Raw genomic sequence first — 22,019 nt, forward strand, 5'->3', positions numbered from 1 at the left:
ACACACCAGAAATGGTTGCAAGAGTTGAGCACGTGCTAAGGGAAAACCGTTGCATTACACTGGATGAAATGGTCTCCATATTGAACATTAACCATGGTTCAGCACACCATACCATTCACAACGTGCTGGGCTTCCACAAAGTGTCTGCAATGTGAGTGCCGAGACAACTCACACCCCAACTGAAAGAACTCCACTTTTAAGCTTCCTGTCCCAGTCGTACACCTGCTGCAGTGATGAACATGCATCACCATATCACATTTTCATTCTGCGATGGATTTTACTGGGATTCACCCCTCACTTCCAAAAAAATGGATGACAGAACGTTGTTCCTCCCTGGTGCATGCTTCTAAGGGAGCCGCCGTCTTGGAACTGCTCTACTGACGTCATACGCTCAATGTTTCCAGATCTAAAACAGGCAAAACATGACTCTTACCCATAGATATAACATATGTCGTCTGCAACTACACACATTGCATTCTCAAATTTATATCGCCATTTTCAGGTTACTGATTGACTGCCCCTCGTACATATGACATCCAAACTATGCTGGATCTTCATTAATGTCATCCTGCACATGGTGGAGAAATGTCTCAAAGTGTTGGAGAATTTGTGCGACGTGGGGATTTTCCAGAACTGTGTGATATCAGCAAACATGCAGTTCTGATGCATTCATTATCCTGTACCTTCAATACATTCAAACTATTCTGTCTCTCTGTGTAACCCTAATGTTTTGGTGAATATTGCGCTTACAAAATAGATGAGCATGCAAACTGTCGTACAGACTATAAAGACATTTTGGGATCGTTTTAAAACCTGCCATCGATTTTTGGTGAAGTGAATTCAATGTACACTGCACGAGTAAGTCTAGCGAGATTGGTAATCATTTGTCCTACAAATAAAAGTTGATATATTAAATTTAAAGTTTGTCAAAATTTCTTTAAAATCTTGAAACTGGTCACCATTTTGGATAAGCCTGGCCTACTTATCACCTCAAACAGTATCACCAAAACCTTGCTATCAAGGGTGCATGAATAATACAGGTAAAATATGTATTTCTGGAATAATTACATTTATATGATGTCATCAGAGCATATAATAAAATTACTTCCTGATGGTGGATGGGCAAAATGTATAGAGTGGAAAGTTTCAGCTCTATCGTGTGAAAAACAACAGAAATATTTATAGGAACCACCTCCAAAACTTGGGTATCGAAAACTGGTCGCAGTGGGCTTCAGAAAACATACTATAGTTACCCTTAAGCTACCAATATACAAATATAATCACATATCGGTACCATCTATGGACATACATGTCTTCAAAAAACATCAGCAGCATTAGCTACTTCCCCTGGTACCAGTGAAAAGAAAAACAGCCTAAAAATAGGCAAAAATTTGAGCAAAAAAGTCTTTGATTATTAATTTTGTCTGCATATTTCAATAGAGAAGAATTCAGATATATGGAGAGAAAAGTTTCAGCTTTCTGTAGCGAATAACAAGAAGAATAAGGACCTATACTCGACCCCCAAAGTATGGTTTAGAATATGAATAGGAGTAGGCTTCCGAAAATGTGCTAAATCTACCCTTGAGCTACCGATGTGTAATGGTTATCACATATGGGCAACATCTTCAGACATATGCTTTCTGAAAAATCATTACTAGAACTTTCCATCTCACGTGTTACCAGTTGTTAACCCGAGCCCATGGACTATGATGTGCCTAATGGCACAATGAGTATAAAGAATGCAACGACAAAATTAAGAAAACTGTGTATCAATTTTCACCTTTGCCTGAATATCAGAAGAATTTAATGTTCTGTTGTGATACTTTTACTGAATTTTACTTTCATCTTTTGGTTAGGCCAAGGTATCGGAGTTGCAGGCAGAGGCTGATCGCCAGGCTGAGCAACACCCAGAACAGGCCGCAGCCATACGTGGGCGCCTGCAAGAATTGCTGAACTCCTGGGAAGAGTTGCAGAGCATGTTACGAGCCCGAGAAGAATCACTTGGAGAGACAAACAAACTGCGACAATTCTTCATGTCAATGGAGGACTTCCAGGCATGGGTGTCACGTTCACAGGGTGCCGCTGCTAGTGAAGAGCTTCCTGAAAGTTTGCCGGAAGCGGAGGTGTTGCTTGCCCAGCATGAGGCACTTCGTAGTGAGATAGCAGGGCGGCAGGTTAGTTTCTCATATATTGCACGGTTATTGGTGCTTAAACATGAAAGTGAAAGTAAGTAATTGTTTCTGAGGATATTTATCCTACTGTATGCACTCTAATGTTGCTACGTTGGGTTGCATCCTATTTATTCTGTAGCATAATTTGCAAGTAATCATTGTCAAATTCAACAAAGAGTAATTAAAAGTAATTCATTTCTTGAAGGCACATGTGACAACAACTGTTAAAAAAGACGTTTAAAATGAATAGATGTTACTCGCTGTGCTCTATGAGCCCTCTGACCTGATACTCAGCTTCTCAAGGATGTACACCTTCTTGCAGTAAACTCCCTCCGAATTAAACTCCCAAAATCCAGGCTTTCAGCACACCTCCACTCTTTGGTTCATCTTTTGTGTAATTTGTGAAACTGCCTTCTGGATATGGTTCAATCACATCAATCTCTCCAGTGCTTCGAGGAAGCTCTATACCAACATCTCATGTTATCCCCCTCCCTATCTGCAGTCTTTTTCACCCCCTTTAACCATAAATAACCCAACCCTCTTACTTGCAGTTTACTGTGTTTCCTTGTCTGTCTCTCTCTGTCTGTCTGTCTGTCTCTCTCTCTCTCTCTCTCTCTCTCTCTCTCTCTCTCTCTCTCTCTCTCTCTCTCTCTCTCTCTCTCTCTCTCTCTCTCTCTCTCTCTCTCTCTCTCTCTCCTTTCTTATTCGTGTATTTTCTTTCTTGTTGGGTCCAACTGTGGCCCCATTGCCCCACTGTCAGGACTGCTTTTTTTACCCTTTATCACTTGCTCTTCTTTGAGCCTCCATTTTGTCCACAAAAAAATCTTTATGGCACTTTTAAACCAATTATTATAGTTGACTATTATCCTCCTTAAAATATAATGTTAACTTCACTCAAGACTAATGTAGTTTATTTGTTAGGTTTACTGGGGATAACAAGTCAACTGACTTTGGATTGTAGAGGCTGAGACTGCCTGCCAGGTATTTGCATTGTCAAGTAAGTTGTTTAGGCTTATCCATATGAAAAAACCCAGAGCATCACGTCATCTAAATTTAGCTCTTTCTGTCTATTGTTTCTCCTTGTCTGAAAATGTTCTTAGAGTACATTTGCACATGCAGTTTACTTGGAGACACAGAACTATTGGAAAGTGCTTTGCATTATCTTTGTTTTCAAAGTGTTTTTTTCCAATCAAATTGTAAATTATTGTGTCTGTTCAAGAGTAGAACTAGCAATAAACAAACATCTACTCATATTCACTTCTTTCAGCTGCATCAAAAGAGCTTGCATCTATCAAAAATCACATTCAAAGTCAATATGATGCCATTTCTTGAAGTAATTCAAAAAATTATTGCTGGAAATGCCATTTTTATACTTTTCTAGTTTATCATGCATTTATTAGACTTTTCCTTGGATAACTGCAACCCTAGGGGGACAACATATCTGTGGTGTTTTATTTATTTTAGCAACAGAGATATTTCACAGTAAAGTCACAATTTATGCCGATTCTTATCACTGCAGTGTCTTAGGAGTTCAAATCCCACTTTGCTCTTGAATTAATACCAGGTGGGGTTGACTCTGCCTGTCATCTATTTGAGGTCGGTAAAATGAGTGCCAGCTTGCTGGTATCCTGTGTTGGAGTGGCGACCCATCCATATCGTCCAGGAGACTGCTTAGGCAGCACCAATGCTCTGCACAGAGTATGGTCCCAATGGATGGATGTTATCACTGCAGTCAGTACAGTAGTGTTGAGAATTTTTATAAACAGATTGAAGCATAAAATAATTCAATTTTTTAATGCCTCTCAATGATAATATAATTATTTATTCATGTTTTTTAAATACTTAGTTTAATAAAAATATATAACACTTCAAAGAATTTTGAAACGTTTCAGAAAATCCAAAAGAAATCCGCCTTTCAAATAAATTCTGATTTAAACAAAATGGCCAACAATTTTCCGGTACCTTGTGTGGTATGTATGATGTTCATGCACTTCTGTTGTTTCCTTTGTTTACCTGCCATTGTTCACCAACATGCCAATGACTTTTTGCATCGCCTTCAGGATGAGTATGAAAGCATGCACAACCTGAGTGATGTGACAACACCTGACCAGAATAATGCTGAATACTGTTTCCTACTGGAGCGTCTCGAGGCACTAGACAAAGGTTGGAGCACCCTGGGTCGTTTGATGAAGGCCAGACACAGCCTGCTCACCCAGTGTCACGGCTATCACACATTCATGCGTGATGCTAAGCAGGCAGAAGTCATCATCACCAACCAGGTGAGCTGGATTTTGAAAAAAATTTTTTTTATCTTTCTGAAGGTTCTTTTTTTGTTGTCTGTTGCATCGATGAAAATAATTTGTTTTGAGATAGCTTACATACTTTTAATCGTTCAATCTGCTATACTCTTTCTGTATTTTTGCCTCATTGTGGTCACGTATCCATTGAACGTATCATTGTCTACATTTTTTTTGGATACAAGGCCAAAATTTATGGAAGAGCTAGAACATAGAATGGATCAGGAGACACCAACAGCAGGGTTGAAGGCCAAAATCGAGGGAGACTTGGACAAATAAGGGGTGTGGGAAGGAATGAGGGGTAGGGGAGAATGCATGTTGCAGCCAAGTCTCTTGGGATGGAAAAACTGGAAATTTGTAAGGGTGTGGGGTTGAGGGGAGCTAATGGGGGTAGAAAAGATCATGGTTTTGGATTGCAGATAATCTGAGATGGTGGAGAACAGCTGTTTGAACACCTCAAGGGAAGAATGAGATTGAAGTGGATGTGGAAGTTGGTTCCACAGGTGGGAAAAAGGTGAACAAATGAGTAGAGGTGAGCAGTGATTCTGGATTTTGGGAGTTTCACCAGAAGAGGGTTGATGGTGGACCGCGTGTGCTCTGCAGAAACCTGGGGGTGGGTGCGGGGGGGGGGGTGGGGGACGAGCATGGAAAGAGCAGAGGGTGCAAGACCAGAAAGGAGGCATTAGAAGACAGAGACTACTGACATATCTGCGATGGGAAAATGATAGGCCCATAGACTCAGCTTTATCGTGGGAGATTCCAAAAATTTTGAAGGCCTTGGTTTCCATGGCATCAAGCTGAGCAAGGTGTGTGGCAAGGGTGCCAGCCCAGTGGGGAGAGCAGCCAGTACTCCAACAAGCTCCAAATTAAGGTCTTGTAGGTGGATGGGAGTTCAGGTGTGCCAAGGAAGGACTGTGTATGACGGAGGACACCCAGTCGCCGACTGGCTTTGGAGGCCAACTTTGAAATGTGTTTTGCCCAAGAAAGATCATCACTGATAGTGAGACCCAGGAGTTTGAGTCACTGAACTTCCTCAAGAGGATTGTTTAGAAAGGAGATGGGAGGGTTTGCCAGATGGTCCTGTCAGAAACCAGAGAGATTGAGGGTGTGTTTATGCTTTGTGCTTATGTCCATTTATGTACCCAACAATTTCTCATTCTTGTCCTATTCTTTTACTTTTATTATTTTCATTTTCATGCAATGGATTTTTTTTTCACATTTTCTTCTTGATATTCAAGCGATCTCACCACATCCTTTCCAATGCTGTCTCAACTCCTCACTCACACTTGTTTGCAGGAGTTTGCTTTGGCTCGAGATGAAATGCCACAGACCCTGGATGGGGCTGAAGCAGCAATTAAAAAACACGAGGCATTTGTTGCTAGCATGGATGCCAATGAAGAACGTATCAATGGAGTTGTGGAACTCGGGGAGAAACTCGTTGCTGATGGGAACTTTTTCTCGGATAAAATCTCTGAAAAAGTGAACTCCATTCGTGAAAGGTATTTTTCTGTTCCTTATTTTCATTGTCTCATGGCTTTTTTTGGCTTTAAAAATTTTTTTTTAGCTTGGATATTTCTGTTACACAAGCAGGTTCTCCAAATTCTCAAGCAAAGATTATAAAACAAGTTTATAAGTAAAAGTTAAAGTTTGAAATGCATTTTATGCTAGGCCCAGACTGTAAATATCCTTCATACTTTTTTTCCCTCTCTACAGAAGTCCTGTGTAGAAGTGTAGAAAGAAAGAGATAAACTACAACGTTTTTTTTGTATGCCTTGTCAAGGCTTGTATGAGAGCGAACACACAACGCACAGCCAGGGGGGCATGAGACAAGAGGGGTGGGAGTGGGAAGGACAAAACAGTGGGGAACAGAGACATTAGGAAATTTGTGGAAGGGAAAGGGATGGGGTGGGGAACACGGGGTATACAAGATGGACATTACAGGGACTTTCAGGAAGGAAAGCAGGGAATTTGAAGGGGGTGGGTTTGGGGTGGATTCGCAGGAGTAGAAAAGATCGAGGATTTGGATGGGGGACGATAAGAGGTGGTGGTGAACAGCTCTTTTGAAGGCCTGGATGGAAGACTGGTAATGAAGAGTGTGTGGGAGTTTGTTCCAAAGGTGGGGAAAAAGAGGAATGAAAGAGTGAAGGTGAGCAGTGATTCTTGATTTTGGTAGTTTTACCAGAAGGGGGTTGCTGGCAGACCTTTTGCGCCCTGCTGAAATATGGGCGGCACAGAAAGCAGACAGAGCGGGTGTGGGGGGGGGGGGCGAGGCCAGAGAGGAGACGGTAGAAGACAGAAAGACCACTGACCTGCCTGCAGTAAATTGTTGATGTTGATATATATTATGAATAATAATGATTGTAGTACTGAGCCCCAAGGTACCTCATGGCTTTACCTCCCAGCCATGTATCCTCCCATTCACAGCCCCTCTCTGCTTCCTATCACTTATCTGGTTTTCAAGCCAGTTAGCTATCACTTATCTGGTTTTCAAGCCAGTTGGCTCCTCTATTAGCCAATCTGCAAGCCCTGACCATAGCTAACAGCCTTCTGCATGGTACAGTATCTTATCAAATGCCTTCTGAAAGTCTACATATACCACATCCACTGCACTTCCCTCATCCACCCAATCAGAAACTGCTTCATAAACTACAATATATTTGGTAAACATGACCTCACTTTCGTAAATCCGTGCTGACTGGCTTTAATTCATTTAAATTTATTTAAATGGTTCCCCATCCAATCCCTAATTAACGTAACCAACATCTTCCCCACAAATGAAGTTGAACTAATTGGTGTGTAGTTCCCCAATTCTTCTTATCTGGATCATTTATTAAATAACACTGTTACATTTCCTTTTTTTGTATCCAGTGCCAAGGCTTGTGGAGGAACTCCTCTCTGATCCTCTGGTACCTGTCCTGATCCCAATGAGCTGTTAAAGGAATGTAATACTCCAGTCGGTTAAATGGAGGAGTGCATTTAACACAATGCATGTCATCTTGCATACTGTACATTAATTAAATTGCCAAGTCGTTTTCAAGAAAGCTATTTTAAATAATACAAAGTTTGTTTCTGTTTGAATATTCGATCTCTGGTTACAAAGAGAATGACATTTGAATGACAAAGAAGGTGTTAAATAACTAAGTGGTATCATTGTTTTTCAAGAAGCTAAATAGAGAAGCTCAGCCAGTATACAAGAGTGACTCATATCACTTGGAGTTTCTGTGTGGCCTTACAAATTATAACAAAAGCCACCAATATGGAATTCAATATCCAAGTCCATAATGTGTTGTTTTAAGGTTAGGGCTGTCTGCATTCCATTCTATGTCAAGCAGATTGTAAGCATAGCTTGCTTGAAGAGAGGGCTTTATTGCACAACTAAACATGCAGGGCACGTTGAGTATTATGCACATCATGGGCATCTTCTTGTTTATTGTGCATTGGGACCAAGAGAAAATCCAATCCAAATCCATTGGGACCATACTTTGTGTCGTGTTGGTGCTGCCTAAGCAGTCTCCTGTGCTATTGGGCACAATCCTGGACAGGTCACCAGTCCGATGCAGGATACTCAAATGGCTCAATCACCCCAGCAAGCTGGTACTCATTTTGCCAGCCTCGGAAGGATGACAGGCTGAGTCAACCCCACCTGGTATTAATTCAACAGCCAAGCAGGATTTGAACTCAGGACCCTCAGATCCCAAGCTTGCCCCTCTAACCATTAAGCCAACACCACTAGGATCCCAAGCCTGCCCCCCCAACCATTAAGCCAACACCAGGCATGGACCAGGAGAAGGCTTGCATCAAGGGCAATGTACCCACAATGGGACACAAACTTACTCGTTTCTAAGTTCCACTGCATCATAGAAACATGGTACATAAAGATTATAATTGATCTGAAGGTTATTTAATTTGCATCTACAAGGCAACAACGACATTTGCAGATCATGTGACTCACTCATAGTCAAGATGGCACGGAAAATTTCAGTTGTATACAAAGAAATTCGACAATTTTATCATGAAACTAGAGCAGCACTCGGTGGAGTGCAGACCTCCACCAGGCTATACAGTTTACATTTTGTATCCCACTAATAGGCTGGATCTGGATCCAGACCTGAATCAAAATCGAATCGCCTTGTTCTTGTTACTTAACCAACTCATCCACTTGGCTTTGTCATAATTCGTACACAGCTTTTTGAAATATCATCTACTCTACTGGTCAAAAGTTTTAGAACACCCCCATTTTTCAGTTTTTACTGAAATTTAAGCAGTTCAAGTCCAGTGAATAACCTGAAATGGTACAAAGCTAAGCGGTAAACTTCCAGGGGTTAAAAAAAAGTTTAGGTTCCCAAAAACTGAAAAATAATGTAAATTTCAGAGTTGTTAAAAAAGGCCCTTTTCAGTGAACAAGTAATGGGTTTGCAACTGCAGCTGTTCTGCAGCAATGGAAGTAAATTAAGCTTTGAAAGTTGATGCAAACAATTCCTACAGGTGTCCTAACTTTGGTTGATTAATTAGTTACAATCCCTCTGTCTGTATAAAAGTAGTGTTGGAACAGACTGTGTTGCTACACCCTCTGAAGCATTATTTGGACAATATTGCACTGCAATAAGTAGTATATTGCTATCATAATGGTGAGAAAAAGACAATTAACAAAGGAAGACAGACAGACCATTATAACCCTTAAAAGTGTAGATCTTTCCTTTGGAGAAATTGCAAAGAAGCCAAGGTGTCAGTGAGTACAGTTTCCTGTACCATCAAAAGGCACTTGGAAACTGGAGGAAACTCTGACAGGAAGAGGTCTGGCAGATCCAAAGCCATAACACAATCAGAAAACAAGTTTCTGAGAGTCAACATCTTGCATGATAGGTGGCTCACAAGATAGCAGCTTCAAGCACAGCTTAACACTGGTTGAAGTAAGGAAGTCTCAGTTTCAATTGTGAAGAGAAGACTTCGAGCTGCAGGTTTGACAGGTCGAGTGGCAGTAAGAAAGCCATTGCTAAGATGGCAAAATAAGAAAAAGAGGCTTGCTTGGACCATGAAGCACTGCCAGTGGACTATGGAAAACTGGAAGAAGGTCTTATGGACCGATGAATCAAAAATTTTAATCTTCGGTTCATCATGCAGGGTTTTTGTACGCCGTCGAGTAGGTGAAAGCATGGTTCCTCAGTGTGTGACACCAACTGTCAAACATAGAGGAGGAAGCGTGATGATCTGGGGCTCTTTTGCTGGATCCACAGTCTGCGATTTGCACAGAGTGACTGGCACCCTGAACCAAAAGGGCTACCACAGCATTTTGCAGCACCATGCAATACCCTCTGGTCTATGCCTAGTTGGTCAGGGGTTCATCCTACAGCAAAATAACGACCCAAAACATACCTCCAGGCTATGTCAGAACTACCTAAGAAGAAAAGAACAAGACGGGAGGCTTCAAATCATGGAATGGCCAGCACAGTCTCCAGACTTAAACCCCATCGAGCTGGTTTGGGATGAACTGGACAGAAGGGTGAAAGCAAAGAAACCTACAAGTGCAGCACATTTGTTGGAACTTCTGCAACAGTGTTGGGAAGAACTTCCGAACAATATTTGAATTCCATTGTAGAAAGAATGCCACGAGTATGTTCGGCTATTATATCTGCAAAAGGTGCCTACTTTTATGAGTCAAAAATTTAGATTAAATTTTGTTCAACAAAACGATTCCATGATTTATTTTTTATCTGCAATTGTTTATTTGAGCTCTGCTTTAATTTCAGAGTATATTGAAACATTAAACTGCTTAAATTTCAGTAAAAACTGGAAAAATGGGGGTGTTCTAAAACTTTTGACCAGTGGAGTATGTATCGCTTTTGGCTCCATCTCTCAATAAAAACAAATTTCTCGTATCCTGATTCAGATCTTCACCAAACTCAAATCTATTCTTCCTTGTCATACACCCAACCTGTCCACCAAGTTTCATCTGAATCCACCCATAACTTTTTGAGATATCGTTCTATATATTTATTTTATCCCAATCTCTCAATGGTGAAGAATCACTTAAGAATTCTAGTATCCTGAGCCGGATCCGGATCTTCACCAAAATCTTATAATTTCATCCTTCTCACACATCCAACCTCTCAAACAAATTTCATCCGAATGTGTCTACAACTCTTTGAGATATTCTGTTCACAGACAGACAGACAGATAGGGGTGAAAACATAACCTCCATCCACTTTGGGTGGCAAAAGTAATTATTAATGATTTTGACGTTTGATGATGTGCTCCAAATTGACACCATTTCGTTCAATGCAGAGGGCCACATATCAAGCAAAGTTATTGACAACTTGTATGCACTGTTATCAGAATTCTCCTTTCTTTGCTGATGTTTAACTCTTGATAGCAGTGCCAAAGAGATTTCTTGGGACTGTGGGAGATTGAGTCAGCAACCGTAGTAATATTATCGGGTGACCTTCCTGATTTTGGTCGACCAGAGTTTCCTCCTCTGTGTGGTGAATTCATATTCAAGACTGTGTCATTCAAGACAAACCTTTGAATTTGTGACTTTCAGGGTTGAGGCTGGAGCGAGTGCAGGCAGGAGTAAGGTAGGTGCCAGTGCAGGCAGGGGTGAGACTGGAGTGAGTGCAGGCAGGGATGAGACTGGAGTGAGTGTAGGCGTGGGTGAGGCTGTAGCCAGTGCAGGCAGGGGTGAGGCTGGAGCAAGTGCAGGCATTGGTGAGCCTGGAGTGAGTGCAGGCATGGGTGAGATGAAAGTGAGTCCAGGCAGGGGTGAGGCTGGAGCGAGTGCAGGTGTGGGTGAGGCTGCAGCAAGTGTAGGCTCGGGTGAGATTGGAGAGAGTGTATGCAGGGTGAGATTGGAGTGAGTGCAGGTGTGGTTATGGCTGGAGTGAGTGCAGGCAGGGTTGAGATTGGAGTGCGTGCATGCAGGGATGAGACTGGAGTGAGTGCATGCAGGGTTTCGGCAAGAGCGAGTGCAGGCAGAGGTGAGGCTGGAACAAGTGCAGGCAGGGTTGAGATTGGAGTGCGTGCATGCAGGGATGAGACTGGAGTGAGTGCATGCAGGGTTTCGGCAAGAGCGAGTGCAGGCAGAGGTGAGGCTGGAGCAAGTGCAGGCAGGGTTAAGGCTGGAGTGAGTGAAGGCAGGGGTGAGATTGGAGCATGTGCAGGCAGGGGTAGGACTGGAGCGAGTGCAGACAGGGCTGAGGTAGGAATGAGTGCATGCATAGGTGAGTCTCAGGAGTTGATTTTCATTGGTAACAAAACTACTAATTATTTACTCTTTGTTGTGCAGGAAGGATTGTAGACATAGAGTTCTGTGTTGTTTCAAAGTAGTACGAGTAAGGACTATTGAAAGGAGGTTAAATGACATTGTGTTGGGTCATGGCAGGAAGAGGGTAGTTGTGATACACGTAGGAGCAAATGATGTTGTGAAAGTTTACTCGGAAGAGTTATAAAATAGATACAGGATATCATGTAGCCAACTGAAAGCAAAGGGTTGTGAGGTAATGCTTTCCAGTATTCTTCTGAGAATTGGTAAGGGGATTCAATTCATAAGTAGAACAAGAGATGTGACCCTGTACTTGGAAAAACGATACCTGCAGTCAGGTTTTGGGTTTAGTGCACATTTAACCGACGGGTGTTTTATTTATTTTGCTTGACTGCCCGATCCATGCAACATGCAAAGCAGCCCATTCAACCTCCCATTTGTTTTCACAATGAAAGTAACAAATTTTTTTTTCATCAAAATTTTCTGTTTCCATTGTCTTTCCAAATCAGAGAAAAATGTGCATATCAGGTTGAAACACAGCATTGACATAACAATGACGAAAAGTTATTGCCGTTATTTTTGATAATCATGTGGAAGCCCCCAATCACTCAATCACATTTTCTCCACAGGGCCAATAAAAACCGTCATGGTGCAAAAGATCTTGTTGACAAACTTCGGGACAACCAAGAGCTTCAGAAACTCCTACAGGACAGTCGTGAGGTAATTTGGTTTTTACTCCTTTTCATAAATTTTGGCTGACTTGCTGATGCATTCATTCAAAATTAATCATAGCGGCCAAAGGAGTTGAGTCTCCATTATGGAGAGTGTCACATTCCTCCGGAAAGGTGACCGATTCAATATTTTTGCACATTTTTTTTTACTACTTAGTGAGAGAATTAAGTAAAGGGATGGCCATGTTGTCAATTTACTCTTCCTTGATTGATTGTTGAGTAATTTTGAAAGTAAATGCATGAGCTAACTTGTAAATAATAATGCTTCATGCCTTTGGCTTCATCTGCCTTTGTTTTTGCTCTCTAATTAGGTCCTTTTTAATGTCATGCCCTTTCACATATTATTCATTTATTTTATTTATCTTCTTAATTAAACTTTAAATCCACACCCATTGATTTTTTTTTCTCCACCCATTTAACCCTCCCCAAACCGACATCTTTTGGGGTTTCCAGGGTTAGCAGATTACCCACCCCCCTCCCACCGCTTCCTCATCCTCCGTTTCATGATATATTTGTTTGTCTGTTCGTTTATTTATTTATTTAAAGGTTGTTTTTTCGTTATCTTTTTTATTTGTTTGTTCCCTTTCTGCTTCTCCACCAGTTTTTCTTTCCGCAGTTGTAGCTGTATCCATCTTGTTCACACCCTGTGACCTCCTCCTCTTGCTCTCATTCTAAACAATGTCCCCTATTCCTCAAAGTCTCCTTCTATTTTGTCCATCTACCCTGCTGTTGGTGTGTTTCCGCTCACCCCCCCCCCCCCCGCCCAAACCTCACACCTTTCTATTGTTCTTTTCGTTCTGTTGCGTCCTGGTTCATTCTGTGTTCTATTCTCCTCCACCAGTGTCGACATCTGTATCGTGTATACAAAAATATAAACCTGCACTACATTTACACTGGTCTAACAAATACTGTGCTGGCTTACAGCTGAATCTCTGGATCAATGAAAAGATGTTAACAGCACAAGACACAACTTATGATGAGGCACGGAACTTACACAGCAAGTGGCTCAAGCACCAAGCCTTCACAGCTGAACTTGCTTCTAACAAGGGCTGGCTCAACAAGATTGAGCAGGTGTGAGAGGGATAAACTATCATTTGTTGCATTTTAAGCAATTATGTGTTCCTTACTTCACAAACATTGAATGTTAAAATGCATGATGATGCTCAGAAATGCAAAGATTATAATATACATCTCTGACGTCGTTTCTCATTCCTGCTTCACGATGCTTAATATAGCATGAAATTGACTAACTTCTGTTAACTAGTACACCCACTCCCTATGGGAGCAACAGGTAGGGTCACGTTGTTATCCTCTCTGGGGTATGTAGATTATAGAAGATCTAGTATCGGGTCCGTTCTTCTGTGGTGGACACGATAAGCAGAGAATGCCTTAAGGATGTTGGGATTCCTCCAGATTTCTTTCAGTTTCGTGTTAAACAGCAGTATATGCGACTGTTTTTAAAGGTAATCATACGTGTTTGTGGTTCATAATATTTTTTATTTCTGATCAGACAAACAGACAGACAGACACCAAATTGCATATTTTAGTATGAGTAAATGTTTCTTGAAAGCATCTTGAATAATAATAATAATAATAATAATAATAATAATAATAATAATAAATGTTAAAATCAAAGCTCTGAAGCTTTACAGGACAACCTTTTTAATTACAAGGCTCATGCAAGAGTCGGTTGACAAAGGGTAAAAAGGCAACAAACTGACATTAGGGCAGTGGAGCAACAGTTTGACAAAATAAGCAAGGCAATGAACAAACAGAGAATGAGGAGATGGAGAAGGGGAGAGAAAACACAGCAACCTGCAAATTAGAACGTTGGGTTCATTTAAGTTAGGTAGGCTTATTGGGGATAGAAAACATTGAGGATAGGGATCGCGAATGACAGGAGATGTGAGTGCGTCACTTGCTGGAAACCCTGGAGGGAAGATTTGAATTGAACAACATCTAGGAGGCAGTTCCACAAACAAGAGAAAAGAGGAACATGAGAGTTGAGGTGTGCAGTAAGCTTGGATTTTGGGAGTTAAACCAGGAGTCGGTGACTGAACCAATGCCTGCATCGTTAAGTAAATGGGGAGGATCACAGAGAGAGAGAAAGAGCAGAGGGAACAAGACTGAAACAGAGGTTGTAAACAATGGAAAGGCTATTGACCTGTTTGCAATATGAGACCAAGAGGCCTTATGCTTCTGATTTTTTGTGGGAAATGTCAACGATGTTGAGAGTTTTGAATTTTACAGCAACCAGGAGAGACAGGCATGAAGAGTAGGCACTACCCAAAAGGAGAGCATTGAAGTGCAGACAAAGGCCTTGTCGGTTGTAAAAAGTTCAGGCTTACCTTGGAGCTGTTTGGCACAATGGAGAATGGCAATTCTCCTGCTGGCATTGGAAACCATACATTTGGTCTGACAAGGAGAGGTTATAGCTTATGGTGAGGCTCATAAGTTCAAAAGACTGAAGTTTTTTTTCCATTAATTGATTTTGGAAAAAGATAAGAGAACGATCCTTCCAGAGAGACAGGGTGATAATGTGACATTTGCTTGCATGGAAAGACATGTTCTCGGTATTAGACAAGTATCTGATACTCTTTGTGTCAGCAGAGAGGGGGACGCCACTGTTGCTGGCCTGTTGGTAGGATGTGGAATTGTATAGTATAATGTGGAGTCATCTGCCTAAAGGAAAATATGGTTTTCCAAAGCATTTAAGAGGTCATTGTATACTAGGAATAGGACTAGGCCCAAGATACTACCTTTGGACAATCCAGTCTCTTATGGGAGAGAAAACATGAGATTGACAGTGAGAGTTAGTTGCTGACTCTGTGAGTGGAGAAAGTTAGTAAGCCAAGAAAGAAGGTGGCATTGCTTTCCAAAGCCACAAAGCTTGGCAAGGAAAGTAGCATGCCAGACTGTCATATGCCCAAGATGTCCACAGACCTATGTCCAGAGACACAGGCTTGAATTCTTGCTTAAGATTGAGTGCTTCCACACAGTATTGAGTGGCCAGGACAGAATCCAAACTGATGGTCAGAGATTAGGCCATTTGATTAATGGAAAGACGAGGTGTCATCTGTGATGATAGATTCGCTTACTTTGCTTGTAAATGGAAGTCAGCTAAAGGCCTGAAGTGGAGAGGGTATGTTTTTGCACCATTCTTGTAGATTGGATTGATATTGGCTGTTGTTCAGTCAAAAGGGAAGTGGTTTAAAGTGAAGGACAGGCTGGAGAGAAAAGAGTGGGATTTGAGAACACAAATTTGAGAACATGCCACCTGTGCCTGTCTCCAAGGAAGAATCAAAGTTGGCTAGAACATTATTTTTCTTGTTCGTTGGAAAAGTAAGTGTCACTGAGGCAGTTGCTATGAGGGGTTAAGGTGGGAACAGAGAGGGATGGGTCTTGCACATGAGCTTTGGAGGCAAAGCCTGATTTTAGACAACCTTTTTGCCATTTGATGTGGGGCAAAGGAGGGGTGGAGAGCACACATTATAAATAAACTTGATAAGGTGCTACCAAGAGTTTCTAAAAGGAGGCCGTTTTTGCATGACTTTCAATCAGCCTTCAGGATAATCACATGATGTTTTCTGACTCACTTGAGGATCGACACAAATTTGTCTTGCAGAATGACCTGAGGTAGCCCTTGGTGAGCCTACTCTTCCATGATGCTTAATTGCAACTCCTTTGCCACAAAATTCAATTTTTGGTGCCAAGAAAATCGATAGTGGAGAGAAAGAGAGAAAGAGAAAGACAGAAAGAGAGAGAGAGAGAGAGAGAGAGAGAGAGAGAGAGAGAGAGAGAGAGAGAGAGAGAGAGAGAGAGAGAGAGAGAGAGAGAGAGAGAGAGAGAGAGAGAGAGAGAGAGAGAGAGAGAGAGAGAGAGAGAGAGACAGAGACAGAGACAGAGACAGAGACAGAGACAGAGACAGAGACAGAGACAGAGACAGAGACAGAGACAGAGACAGAGACAGAGACAGAGACAGAGACAGAGACAGACTGGCATAGACTCTTGAGAGATGTGGAACCTTGCGGCTTAAGAGATAATTCTCTTGGAGCAGAAAGATTGAAGCATGTGTGTGTGCACGAAGCTGGGACCAGAATCCTCAACTCACTTGGCGTTTGTATCGTTGATTGATGTAGCTGGCCTTGCAGCATGTGGTTCATTCTTCACATTTGAACTGCCATCTTCCAATGATATGCACCAATAAAATACCAATCTCCTTGACAGAGATTCATCATCATGCAATGCAAGCAAATAGTCGGTAAATTTGGGAAGGCTTTACGAAACTTCAGACTTATTTACTGTTCTACCCTCTTTAAATGATCTCATCTTGATGTACAGAACATGCATTAAAGTGGGAAACGTGATTATGGGTATTTGTTTGCAACACTACGAAGACAAATTTTCTCAAAAAGCATTAGCTTCTGCCTTGAGAAACATAGATTTCTCTGCTTTTTATCAAGAAAAGTCCAGTTAAAAATTGAACCACACATAAGTGAAATAAAAATAAAACTTCCAAAGTAGGATTGGCTTGGCCTTTAAAATATAAGCAAAGAAACAATGATTGTCTCATGGTGGGGAGCAGGATGCTGAGGTGCTGATGCGGGAGAAGCCAGAGACACGTGTTGAAGTGGAGGCACGGTTGGTGGAACTGCGAAGGCTTTGGCTCGAGCTGGAGACGACCACACAAAACAAGGCCACATTGCTGTTTGAGGCTAACAAGGCAGAGCTCTTTTCGCAGAGTTGTGCTGACCTCGACCACTGGATCAATGACCTTGAGACTCAGATCCAGTCAGATGACTGTGGGAAGGATCTCAAAAGTGTGAATCTCTTGCTTCACAAGCAACAGGTGACAGTTTATTTTTGTCAGAAGCATTTGCAATACACTGATTAAATGCAAGGATAAGTCTCACGAGTCAAATGTAGGTATGTTTTTTTTTTTTCTTCAAAAGTTTAAATGCCCCATTATGAGCTTGTGCATATATTTTATTAGAGCAAGGAAATCATGGATGGCACATTGCATGAACACAGAAACAGCAGAATTCTCCTCGTTTATGTCAAAAATACACAAATGCTTATTCTACATAATAGTCACTGCATTTGCCAAAAGGGAAAGGTTGCTGCAGAAACCACACACACACACACACACACACACACACACACACACACACACACACACACACACACACACACACACACACACACACCTCACATATGACCTGATGATCCCATTGAGCGTGAACATATAAAACAAAGCATTGCAATCGGAAATAGTACTTAAGTACAAAAAAAGACCACGGCATTACTAATTGAAGTGTCACTACCAAGCAATTTTGGCCTAAAGAATGCAGAAATCAAGAAAATGACCAAATACCAGGATCTCAAAAATGAAGTCAAAAGATCTTGGAAGCTGAAGAACACCGAAATCGTACCAGTGATAATTGGATAAATGATAAAGAAGAACCTTATGGAGATCTTAAAAATACCCATTCCTCGGAACATTACCACAATCAAACTACAGTTGGAAACTGCCCGGGGCTCAGTGACGATCCTGAAAAGAACGCTTGGAACAAAACATTGAGAACAAGAAAACTTCACACCTTGGTCCTTGAATCATGAACTCCCATATTGAAACAGAAGTGGCTTCTTTGAGACGTGGAAGGACTAAAAAAAGCCAACCAAAAAACAATGTTGGTTTTTGTTTTCTCGCACATACCGCCATGATCTGATAAAAAATTATTTTTAGTTTACATATTGCCGGAAATAGCGCTGCATGGAATGATTATTTCACAGCACCACACTGCAGCCATTATTTATACTGGATAATAACTCTACATGAATTGCTCAATCTCAGCCTTCGTCATTGCTGCCATTTCAAAAATGGTAACTATTGGGGTTCTTTAGCAGTGGATTCCTTGCAATAGTCGATTTCAAAGTATTTTTGAAATCATTCTTTCTTTTTTAGAATGTGTGTGTGTGTGTGTGTGTGTGTGTGTGTGTGTGTGTGTGTGTGTGTGTGTGTGTGTGTGTGTGTGTGCGTGCGTGCGTGCGTGCGTGCGTGCGTGCGTGCGTGCGTGCGTGCGTGCGTGTGTGTGTGTGTGTGTGTGTATATAGAGCATGATTTAACTATTTTTTTTCAATTTCACTGTTATTCTGAATTATTTTTAAATGTCAAAGGAAAATATTTGAGATGAGATGAAAAGGTCATACTATTGAGATACTCATGATCATCAAAGAAATGACAACTCTTCAAAATTTTCAATACATACGTGTATATAATTTGTCAGGAAATATTCTTCATAAATATTATACATTCTTAATGTATTAAAAATAGGAAAATGTTCTGCATTTTTTGGACTATTTTGAGTGTCTCGTTTGTAGAACTATTCGAATGCTCTTCATATCAATCACTTTAATTTTATTTTGAAACAGTAATGTGCTTTACTCGTAGAAAATTTGTCATTTTTAATATAAATTTCAATTTTTGTTGAGGAAAAATGAACCTTTTTATTATGGTCAGACGACAAGAAATAAAAACAACCTACTGCATGTGTGCTTTGTGAGCTTGACCAAAATGTGAAACTTTAATGTTGGTTTCTTTTCACCCTGGCCGTGATGCAGATGATTGAAAATCAGATGGAAGTGCGTCGGAGGGAGACTGAAGAGCTCCAAGCACAGGCTGCAGTGTTACAGCAAGAGGGGAAGGCTGGAGATGAGGCTGATGGCATTCAGAGGGTTGTTGAACAGAGACTTGCTCAGATTAAAGAACCTCTTTCTCAGCGGAGGCTTAAGTTACTGTCATCTAAGGAGTCACACCAGTTAAAACGAGATCTGGAGGATGAAATGGTGAGATGGTCAATGAATAGGGTTTGGACTGTGTTTTCATGAAAAACGTAGGCTTGAAAGTTTTTTTTTTAAACATGTTAGGTTATATTTAAAAGCAATTGTTGTTAGTTCTGCAACCAATGTTTCCATTCTTAGAACTGCAAATGATGTCGAACTGTGGGTTGTAAATGTATAATATTATGAAATGCATCTGTTGCTCCTTCTTGTTTTCACTTTTCTTAAGGTGCAAGTTGTTTTGGCAAAGGAAAGTGGTGTTTAAAAACTTCAAAACAATTTTTTATTCGTGAAGATTTTGTGAGGAACAATGGCAGTTTGTTACTTCTGTGTTTGAGTTGGCCATGGTGATGTTTTCCCAGATGTGGATTGAAGAACATATGCCCCTGGCAACATCTACTGATCATGGAAATAACCTGCATACTGTGCAACTCCTGATCAAGAAAAACGAGGTAATGCAATTTCTATGATGACTGATTTCCATCAAGAACCTTATGATGAACACAGAAACCTGTAAGAGATAAGACAGACTGACTAGTCAGACTTATCCTTGATTTTGTGATGTCCAAATTATTATCTGGCCTAAAGCTTATGTCATACCAAAGGAAGTGAATATATTCTCAGTGTTTGTTAATACAAACAAAAAGTACTTTGGGGAACTTTTACTTGACATGACAGTACATTAGCTCTTCCTCATCTCTGTGATGTGGAATTGCTGTGATATGTTCATATGAAGAATGCAATATCATAAAGTACTGTTTTCACTTTCATATAAATAATTTTGGTCAATGACATGGAAGCTTCAATTTTATTTACAAGTTTTCCTTGGCAAATCTGGGGAACTTTAGATCGCCATCTTTTTTTTTTTTTTTTTTTTTTTTTTTGTATACCTTGGTCGAGGCTCGTATGAGAGCTAACACACAACTCACAGCAAGGAGGCATGAGACAAGAGGGGCGGGAGTGGAAGGGACAAATCATTGGGGAACAGACACAGGTGAACTGTGGAAGGGAGAGGGATGGGGATGGGACGGGGAACATGGCGAGGAGAAGATGGACATTACAGGGACTTTCAGGAAGGAAAGCAGGAGAATTGAAGGAAGTGGGCTTGGGTGGATTATCGGGGGTAGAAAAGATCGAGGATTTGGATGGGGGAAGATAAGAGGTGGTGGTGAACAGCTGTTTTGAAAGCCTGGAGGGAAGAATGGGAAAGAATAGAGTGAGGAAGTTTATTCCAAAGGCGGGAAAAAAGAGGAATGAAAGAGTGAAGATGAGCAGTGATTCGTGATTTTGGTAGTTTTACCAGAAGGGGGTTGTTGGCGGACCTTGAGCGCCCTGTGGAAATGTGGTTGGGACAAATCGCAGAGAGAGCAGGGGGGCAAGGCTGGAGAGGAGTCGGTAGAAGACAGAAAGACCACCGACCAACCTGCGGTGATTGAGTGAGAGGCCCAAAGACTCAGCTTCATTGCGGGAGATGCCAATGATCTTAAAAGCCCTGGTTTCGACAGCGTGAAGTCGAGAAAGGTGGGAGGCAGGAGCACCAGCCCAGAGGGGAGAGCAGTACTCCATCAGGCTACGGACAAAAGCTTTGTAAGTGGTCAGGAGCTCAAGAGGGCCGAGGAAGGACTTTGCACGACGGAGGATTCCCAGTCGGCGACTGGCTTTTGAGGCAAGGTTGGAAATGTGACTTTCCCAGGAAAGGTCATGGCAGATAGTGAGACCCAGAAGCTTGAAAGAAAAGACTTCTTCCAGAGGATTGTTGAGAAAGTGGATGCGGGGTTTTCTAAACGGTCCTTTCGAAGAGACATAGTGAGAGTGTGAGATTTGTCTGGATTGAAAGACATGTTCCACGTGTTGGACCAGTTTGTGATTTTATCCAGATCTGCAGTGAGCGAAGAAGCTACTGCTTGCCGGTCTGAGGGATGACAGATGGTACGGCAGAGGGTGGAGTCATCGGCAAAGAGAAATAGAGGATTTTCCAGAGAGTCCGAGAGATCATTGATGAAAACCAGAAAAAGAACAGGGCCCAGAACGCTACCTTGAGGAACTCCAGCCTGCACAGGAAGAGGGGATGAAAGAACTCCATTTAGGGCCACACGTTGACTGCGACAGGAGAGGAAGTCTGCGAGCCATGAGTGGAGATGGCCTTGAATACCATGGGAAGAGAGTTTGGTGAGTAGGGCAGGGTGCCAGACTGTGTCAAAAGCACGTGATATGTCCAGGGATACGGCTCGGATTTCCTGTCTGGCATTGAGGACCTCCATCCATTGATGGGAGAGCAGTAGCAGCATATCTAGGGTAGAGTGACCTGGTCTGAAACCAAATTGATGATTGGAAATCAAGCCATTGGAGAAGAGGAAGGATTTCATGTCTGAAGCGATGATGGATTCCATAACCTTGCTGATGATTGGGAGAAGGCTGATTGGTCTATAGTTACAGGGATCTGTTTTTGCACCTTTTTATGCAGGGCAGTGATGTTAGCAGATTTCCAAGCAGATGGCAGATGACCTTGGGAAAATGAGAGGGTGAATAGAACAGAGAGAGGGTGAGCAAGAGCAGAAGAGCAGGCTTTGAGGACACGTGGGCTGATGCCGTCTGGACCGGTTGCAGAATCTGACTCGAGGTTTGAAAGCAAGCTCTCCACCTTGTCAGGAGAAAAGGATACAGAGTCCAGGGACAGTTGGGTGCGACTGGGTAAAGTGGGTAGAGATAGTGATGGGTTTAGGAC

At 41.7% G+C, this 22,019-nt stretch overlaps 1 protein-coding gene across 2 annotated transcripts in view; it reads left to right on the top strand.

Moving 5' to 3' along the window:
- The window catches only part of LOC147020275 (spectrin beta chain, non-erythrocytic 1-like), a 264,618-nt gene that overhangs the window by 173,852 nt on the left and 68,747 nt on the right, over positions 1-22,019 (top strand). For both annotated transcript variants that reach the window (XM_085895518.1, XM_085895519.1), the window contains 8 exons: positions 1,857-2,174; positions 4,232-4,450; positions 5,765-5,967; positions 12,353-12,443; positions 13,379-13,525; positions 17,040-17,303; positions 19,076-19,300; positions 19,657-19,746. In XM_085895518.1, the coding sequence (XP_085751644.1) occupies positions 1,857-2,174; positions 4,232-4,450; positions 5,765-5,967; positions 12,353-12,443; positions 13,379-13,525; positions 17,040-17,303; positions 19,076-19,300; positions 19,657-19,746 (1,557 nt within the window). The remainder of the gene's footprint in view (positions 1-1,856; positions 2,175-4,231; positions 4,451-5,764; positions 5,968-12,352; positions 12,444-13,378; positions 13,526-17,039; positions 17,304-19,075; positions 19,301-19,656; positions 19,747-22,019) is intronic.

This window comes from Eptatretus burgeri, chromosome 9 (genome assembly GCF_056783735.1).
Source record: "Eptatretus burgeri isolate ZD-2024b chromosome 9, Ebu_testis_v1, whole genome shotgun sequence".
Lineage (NCBI taxonomy): Eukaryota > Metazoa > Chordata > Myxini > Myxiniformes > Myxinidae > Eptatretus > Eptatretus burgeri.